The 9,025-nt window shown below is 36.1% G+C and overlaps 1 protein-coding gene across 1 annotated transcript; it reads right to left on the bottom strand.

Moving 5' to 3' along the window:
• Positions 1–194: 194 nt before the first annotated feature.
• Positions 195–8,448, bottom strand: cmss1 (cms1 ribosomal small subunit homolog). The gene is made up of 9 exons (XM_022665661.2): positions 8,337–8,448; positions 7,079–7,218; positions 4,896–4,973; positions 3,877–4,009; positions 2,444–2,503; positions 1,682–1,784; positions 1,388–1,536; positions 1,186–1,274; positions 195–442 (listed from the first exon to the last, which is right to left on the bottom strand). The coding sequence occupies exons 1-9, from the start codon at positions 8,383–8,385 to the stop codon at positions 359–361; spliced, it is 885 nt and encodes a 294-aa protein (XP_022521382.2). The 5' UTR covers positions 8,386–8,448; the 3' UTR covers positions 195–358.
• Positions 8,449–9,025: the final 577 nt, after the last annotated feature.

Raw genomic sequence — 9,025 nt, forward strand, 5'->3', positions numbered from 1 at the left:
AATGTATTTGTATGGTTTTACAGTTATAATAATAATAACATTTTTACTGTTCTTTTACTACTCTTGCTGTGCATTATTTTTTCCTTAATTCCACAATATATTTTACAACAAGAGTTAGTGCTTGAATAGGATTAGATGCAGGTCTAATAGACAATATACTCTTAATATACTCTACAAGAAAAACAAATCTGACATGTTTTTTGTCAAATCAGTTTATTTTCTGATAGCCAACAGTGGACAATGTGTGTTTGCTTAGAGAACATCATTTTGATCAGTAATAAAACATATACAAATAATAAGAAATATAAGAAATGTGAGAAAACAGATGTCTTGGTGGAAATGTGCAGAAAGACAGAACTCAGAACAGTCCAATTTTAACAGCTCCTTCTTGGCATTTCTTAATAATTTCACTCTCCATCATTTTGAGAACAGCAGCCTTAACCTGCAGAATAAAAAAAAAAAAAAAAGGTCATGAGAAAAAAGCCACCAAATACAGCAGAATATACCACAGAGTTTAATATCTTATCATATTATACTCATACACTTTGCATGCCATTGTAGAGTGGGAAAAAAAAAAATATATATATATATATATATACAGACATACAATGAAAATGATGAGTTTCATTGATTTTACCAAATTTAAAACCTCTGGAATATAATCAAGAGGAAGATGGATGATCACAAACCATCAAACCACCAAACTGAACTGCTTGAATTTTTGCACCAGGAGTAAAGCAGCATAAAGTTATCCAAAAGCAGTGTGTAAGACTGGTGGAGGAGAACATGATTAAAAATCAGGGTTATTCCACCAAATATTGATTATTTCTGAACTCTTAAAACTCTTTTATGAATATGAACTTTTTTTTTTATTTGCATTATTTGAGGTCTGAAAGCTCTGCATCTTTTTTGTTATTTCAGTCATTTCTCATTTTCTGTAAATAAATGCTCTAAATGAGAATATTTTTATTTGTAATTTGGGAGAAATGTTGTCTGTAGTTTATAGAATAAAACAACAATGTTCATTTTACTCAAACATAAACCTATAAATAACAAAATCAGAGAAACTGATTCAGAAACTGAAGTGCTCTGTTCATTTTTTCCAGAGCTGTATATATACTTTATATATATATTTTTGCAATAATTCTATAATTCAAAACGGAAGATATGCATCAATAAAATTACCTCTGGTATGTCCATCATCCTCCTCTGTTTCTGGTCTCTGTAGTTCCAGTCCAGTATCAGATACCTCAGCCCCTGTACGTTCATTCCATCTAGAACACAGAGGTCAAAAATAGAATAAATATAATATATAACATTAAATTTACATTTTGAATCTTTAATTTGGGGGATAAAACACTTTTAAAGCATGTGTGTACGCGCTTACCTTTCTCCAGAAGTGTGGCGACTCTTCCAGGAGTGCCGACGCCGATGTGAAGCACACCTTTACTCAGCAGCTTCATCTGATCCTCGACTTTTATGTGTTTGGCGAAGAGTTTTATCACTTTAGCCTCTCCTTTAAATGTAGTCAACTGTCTTAAAACAATACAGTAAAAACACAATTACTTACTTTTAAACACACAAAACACAAAGACCAAGATCAGTTTTATAAACGGGAGAGAAAGAAAGAGAGAGAGAGAGAGAGAGAGAGAGAGAAAGAGAGAGAGAGGCCATCACTAACTTGATGAGCTCGATGGTCCTCAGAGCTGAACCACAAACGACCAGCAGCACCACCGACCCCGTCTGCGTGTGCTGCTTCTGTACTTTAGCCCACTTAGGACAAACTTCACAAAACAAAATGAAGAATAAATACATTTATTTACTGTAATTACTATACTGTACTTGACTACTGTAACATAAACTGATTATAAAAGGTCATAATAATTACTTTAATGATTTATTGTTCAATACATGGACATGAAGCAACAATTATAATATTACCCTCAATATTTCCTATTGTTTTTACTTTAAAAAAAGAAGTCTATCACTGTAAAAGAGCTTGTATAATGAGTTTGTTTAAAAGCAGCCTTTTTTGGAATATACAGTACCAGTCAAAAGTTTGGACACACTTTCTAATTCAATGTTTTATTTAATTCTTTTTTTTTACCTATATAGTAAATGAATAGTACAGAATCATGCAGTAACTTAAAAGCGCTAAACAAACCAAAATACTCTGAAGCATTTAGAGGAGCTTTTATTATATAATCGTATCCTGTACAAAAGAGGTAACTCTTGGTCCTCCTTTCAAAAGGTGCAACTGCATTATTATCCTATTTAAGTCTCATTATTTAAGTGAAATAAAGTGAACTTAAAAATTACAATAATGCTGTTTAATCACAATGATTACTGTTATCACAATTCTGGAACAATATATAATAAAAACAAAAAAGTTATTGTACTCGGCCCATTTTAATGCATCTGATTAAACTGCATGTTTTCTCACCTTCTTTGAGGTAGGATGATAAGCTGTGTGTGAGATCATTACTCTTCAGGAAACACGTTTCTGTAAGGAAAAACAAATTATTAAATATTAGCTGTTGTAAGTATTTTTAAAAACAATATATACAATATAAATGTTTGTGGAAACCTCTTCTAATGAATGAATTCAGCTGAAAATAAAGAGATGTAGAGTCTTTGCAGAGATGAGTTGTGGTCGAGGTGAGTAGAGATCATTCAATGCTCTACAACTAGTAGTAGGCACAGCTACTCCAACAAAAGCAGAAATATACTCTTTTTTAATCCACTAAATTTTAGAAGAATCAGTGAATGAGTAGGCGTACCTATACTTTTGTCCGTATAGTGAATTATTTGACTGACAGATAATTTACAACACAGCAATAAAACCATTATAACAGTTCTATATGAATAAATGCTGTGTTTGTACCAGTGTACCATATTTTTCGCATTTTTAGAACCATAGGGCACGCTTAAAACCCTTTAATTTTCCCAAAAATTATCAGCGCACTTTTTAATCCGGTGCTCCTTATGTATAAATTCTATCAGTCAGGTATTAAGGAGCAGTAAAGACACTGCACTGAAGTACAGAGTTATACAGAAGTTTCAGTTAAGTTTCTCCAGCACCAAGGCTGGAGCAGTATTAGCATTATCTCCTATCCACGCTAAGCGCTAACTCTTTAATCAATCATAGGTGAGTATTATTGATTAAAGGAGTATTATGCAACCTTGGATACCACTGCTGGAGCAGCATTAGCATTAGCTGCTAACCGTGGTAATAGCTAGCTCCTTCACCTATCAGAGGGAAGTATATCAGACTATAGTTTGTGTGTTTACAGTGTTAAAATAAGCTACGTGTGACGAACCGTTGTGTAGCGCTGTCGGGTGGCATTAATGCTAATGCTAATGCTGCTGCACCCAGCCTTAGTCAAAATCTGGAAATCTTACTTGAAAGCTTACTGTATATAAACGGAAGCGCTTTACTCACCCAAATAAACGAGAAACGTTTTCACGAGAGAAATTACAGTTTTTAAGAACTACAGTTTTGTTTACGAAGCTTAGCTTAGAAGGAAAACATGGCGACACCCCTGTTCCTTACTAGTGTTGCGCTAGTGAATGCACCTTATAATCCGTTGCGTCTTATGTATGACATTAAACCAGAAAATGGACGTTTATTGATAGTGCGCCTTATAATACAGTGCGTAAAATACAGTAAGAACAGTATAGCTCTGTTTTTATCACTTTAACTGCTGATTCCAGATCAGTCTGCCAGCCAAACACACCCAGCCAATAGTGATCCTGGAAAAGATACAACAACTACAAGGTCCAGTTTATTTATCAACAAGATAAATGAGTGTAACCGGGAGGCCAGTAAGCGTTTAGCTGTATTTACACCCGCACGCTTGACAGTGACTGACTGACCCGGAAGTCCGAGCTCCTCCTGTTCAATAACAGACCGGGTTGCAAGAAAGTGGCTAAGCAGAAGGCTCCTGAGGTCATCTGGAGAGCCTGGCGCAGGCTGTGAACTTGATAGGACATCTGTGATGGTCTTTTTCTAAAAACAGAGATGAAAACACAATGCTGTTGTAAAGCATGAGTTTCTATCAACACCTAAATTTCCTTCGGGATAAATAAAGTATCTATCTATCTATCTATCTATCTATCTATCTATCTATCTATCTATCTATCTATCTTATAATAAGCTAAATTAGTGTATATTTGAATTATTCACATTACACGACTATGTTCACATTACTAGCCATTAACATTAACCAATTCAGTGTTTTTTTTTTTTTTTTTGCTCGGATCTGATTTAGCAGTTCACATACATAAATGCAAGTGATCTGAACCTTTCCATAATGTAAATAAGAATGAGTGAAGATGTGGATTTCATTTTCCAGCAGGACTTGGCACACTGCCAAAAGTACCAATTGGTCTTATATAGTATTCCATTTTTGCTGAGACACTGATTAGTGTTTTTTTTTTTTAATTGGCTGTAATTCATAATCATCAACAATAAAATAAATAAACGCTTAAAATAGATCACTCTGTGTGTAATACATCTATATAATATATGAGTTTCACATTTTGAACTGAATTACTGAAATAAAGTTACTTTTTTTTTATGATATTCAAATTTTTTGAGATGCACTAGTATATCCAATCTAGTTTTGATCATGAATCAAACATGCATCAGAATTTAAGTCATCTCAGCCTGGTAATGTGTGAACACAGCAATTTAGACATTAAACCTATTATATATCCAGGCTTTTTTTGAGCAGAGATTGGAGAGTAATTCTAAGTTTGACTGTAATTTTACAATAACTCTATTGCTAGCTAAAACATAACAAAATATTTCACAATAAGTCACTAATCAAATTTAGTAAGAAAAAAAAAACATTCCACATCTGTTTCTCTCTCTTTCACACAGTGATCTTTACCTTCCGTCTCTTCTTTATCTTCTTGTCTCCGATCTCTGCCTCTCCTTTTGTTATCTCGTTTGAGATGAAGCATTCTTTCTGTAAACAACAGTAAATTCAAATGTTTAATTTGTGCTACGTAACTGAAAACTAGCACACGCCTCCTTCGATACATGTGAAGTCAGACTCTGCCTCTTTCTGAACTGCTGATGATGCTGTAGCATTGCCGAGTAGCATCACAGCGCTAACGCTCGGAAAAAAGCGAAGCGACTTGGATCTGATACATCAGCTCACAGACGCAGCCTTGTGCTGATCCACATCACCCTAGGAGTGATGAGGGGAAAGAGAGAGTGCCATCTACTGTACTGAACCCACCCAGAGAGAGCAAGAACTACTGTGATCTCTCAGGGCTCCGTAAGCTGATGGCAAGCTGCTTGATCGGGATTTGAACCACAGTTACCACATTATACCACAGTTCCATTATCGCTGTTTATTGAAAGATTTTAAAGCGTTAAAGAGGAACAGAAAATAGGATCTGTTTGGTTATTAAAACTCAACTCAATGCCAGTTAAAATAGTTCCATTGCTTGTCTGTTTGTAGCTATACGCTGTTTGGCTTGTAAGCGCTGCATCGTTGCTAGGTTACCTGTATGTGGCGGAGTAATATATGGAGAGCTTCGGTTACAGTGCATTACCGGCTGATAATGGCACTCGTAGAACGCCTCTCAGCCAATCACATTGCAGGGTCGGAATTAACTGTGGTGTAATGTAAGATAACTTAATAACGTAATTATTTTTGACAGACCTATCTGTAATCTAGGCTAAGCTATCTGGCCTATCAAGACCAACCTTACCTCACTGATGTGTCCCTTCAGAGATTATGCATGCATATTTTAATCAGTGGAGAGTTGCTCCAAGGAGACACTGTTCTATGTTCCCAGCAGGCTAAGCTAATTGTTACTGAGCTTATAAAGCCCATTACACAATTCCAGCCCACTGCTTCCCATCTTACTGGGGCTGAATGGTCTTTTGACTGCCAGTAAAAGAAAGCTGAGTCACTCCTCCTCATGAGGTCTCAACTTGACAGTTCCCCTGATGAAAACCAGCTAATCAAAAGTGGTGAGCAAGCTCCCGCCACCAGCGCATTACTGAGTCTTCCCCAGTGTGAGCCATTCAGAGCCGGTGGTTGCGGTTGGTAAGAGAGCTGATGATTCAGAGAGATTACTCAAGCATCTAATGATACTGGACTCTTTTCCTCATCTCATCTCATCTCATCCTCACATACAGTACAGTCTAAAAGTTTGGACACACCTTCTCTTTTTCAATGCGTTTTCTTTATTTTCATGACTATTTACATTGTAGATTCTCACTGAAGCATCAAAACTATGAATGAACACATGTGGAGTTTTATGTACTTAACAAAAAATGAGCTGAACCTCCACAGTCACCGGACCTGAACCCAATCCAGATGGTTTGGGGTGAGCTGGAGCACAGAGTGAAGAAGACAAAGGAGCAACAAGTGCTAATAAACACCTCTGGGAACTCCTTCCTTCCTTCAAGACTGCTAGAAAACTTTTCATTTCAGGTGGCCACCTCTTGCTCACGAGCTCATTGAGAGAATGATGCCAAGAGTGTGCAAAGCAGTAATCAGAGCAAAGAGGGGCTATTTTGAAGAAACTAGAATATAATTTTTTTTTTTTTTTTTTTTTTAGTTATTTCACCTTTTTTTTTGTTAAGTACATAAAACTCCACATGTGTTCATTCATAGTTTTGATGCTTCAGTGAGAATCTACAATGTAAATAGTCATGAAAATAAAGAAAACGCATTGAAAAAGAGGTGTGTCCAAACTTTTGGCCTGTACTGTATATATCTTCTTATATCTACTCACCACCACACATAACGGTAGCTTTTTAATAGCACTGTGTAGATTCACTGCATGACCAAATAACCCATTAATCTGCCTCATTTGTAGAATGTTTAAACTGTGGGAAAGGCAAAAACTGAGCAAAGACCACTAACCAGATACCCCTCTCCAGAGTAGATCACTCAAACCATTACAGTGACTATCAGCAGGAACATTGGCAAACACTGCTAATTATGAACATAGAGAATACAAGATCACTAACTCAAGCTGATGGTAAAGGCTAATGCATGCAAATAAACAACATGTGAATAAACAAGTAAGCATTTTGAACATATATTACCTGTGCTGTCTTCTTTTTCTTTGCTTTGTCCGGTTTCTTCTGTGTTGTATTTTTTCTTTTCTTTGCTTTTTGCTGTGTGGGCTCCTCCGCTGCTTCCTGTACGTCCTGCTCTTCCTCTTCTTCTTCTAGATCTGACACACCTGAATCAGAAAAATAAAATTTTGTCAGTTCACATGTTACAGAAGGGTGATATAAAACTGTTATAAAATAACTAATAAAACACTAATGTTACAATAATATTTATGACTTTAAGATAAATAGCAATACTGGTTATAAAAAAATCCCTTATAAACTAAATATTAAGTCATACACTCATAGTTCATAGTTTAGCTATTTGCTTCAAACGTGTGACAGACTGTATATACAGCTCTAAAAAAATAGAAATTACTTAAAAATGATGAGTTTCTTTGATTTTAACAAATTGAAAACCTCTGGAATTTAATCAAGAGAAAGATGGATGATCAAATAGCCATCAAACCACCAAACTGAACTGCCTGAATTTTTGCACCAGGAGTAAAGCATAAAGTTATCCAAAAGCAGTGTGTAAGACTGGTGGAGGAGAACATGATGCCAAGATGCATGAAAACAAAAACTGTGATTAAAAACCACCAGGGTTATTCCACCAAATATTGATTTCTGAACTCTTAAAATGTAAAGCTCTGCATCTTCATTTTCTGTAAATAAATGCTCTAAATGAGAATATTTTTATTTGGAATTTGGGAGAAATGTTGTCTGTAGTTTATAGAATAAAACAACAATGTTCATTTTACTCAAACATAAACCTATAAATAGCAAAACTGATAAAAAAAACTGAAGTGGTCTCTTAATCTTTTCCAGAGCTGTATGTATTTAGGGTTGTTAAAGCTTCTGAAGGGCGGGTTTGAGTTGGATATTTTTGTTGGATCTGGCAACCCAGTGTAGCACAGACGGGGAGAACACCGGTACTGAGGACCCACGTGTGTATCGCGGTACAGCTGATATTTAGCCAAAATAACCAGGAAACAGCTAAATATCTGAGAAGCATCGAAGATAATCGATAATCTTAAAGATTAATTTAACGATAATTAACCAATTAAATCCCTTAAAACTAATTAAACTAGCTAATTTACTAAATTCTGTTTATTTACAGATCTGGACACGTGTTTCCCTACAGCTCCACAGCTCAGCTCTGTTTACTGTAACACTCAGCACTCCTGCAGAACCGCGTTATTAACACCGTTTATTAAACTGAATCTGCAGGTAAATCTCAGAATCTCACCTGAATTCGTGTCTTTATTCCACCACTCTTCTCCCAGATCGTCCCCCATCGCGCGCCGCCCTCAATCCGCTACGGTGTGATTCACACCCGCAGATTCGCGCTTAGGAGCTCCAGACCCAGCGAGCAGAAAACAGAAAACGTTAAAACAACGTTTATTTCCCATCATTAATACTGTAGTTACATTTAAATAACGTTGATATGTGCATATCAGTTTTAGTTTGATTCAGCATCGTTTCAACGTTATAGTTTTTTTTTATATGTATTGTTTGTTCATACCTGTCAAGTCTCCCGTTTTGGCCGGGAAACTACCGTATTTTACTCCTCTTTCCCGCCGTCCTCCCGTATTAGTATTTTCCCGTAAATTTCCCGTATTTTATTAAAATAAAAAATATATATATTATTGAGGATACAGGGCACTGACCGCTCTGTGTCTCTTAACCAATCGTGGAGCCGGTTCAAGGAGAAAGTCCCGCCTTTCAGGAGAAACAGCCAATCAGCTTGCAAGAAGGGTCAGTGTGGGGGGAGCCCCGCCCTCCTCGCTGTGAGTTCAGGCAGCTAGTTGGAGCAGCTGATGTTAAAACATACATGCAGCGATTTTTCTAAAAGAAAGGTAACGGTAGTCTAATCATGGAAAATGTGATTAGATTTTTCTGATAGCTGCTTAAAAATACTCCGAAATAAAACACACA

Source organism: Astyanax mexicanus, chromosome 11, assembly GCF_023375975.1.
Source record: "Astyanax mexicanus isolate ESR-SI-001 chromosome 11, AstMex3_surface, whole genome shotgun sequence".
Taxonomy (NCBI): domain Eukaryota; kingdom Metazoa; phylum Chordata; class Actinopteri; order Characiformes; family Acestrorhamphidae; genus Astyanax; species Astyanax mexicanus.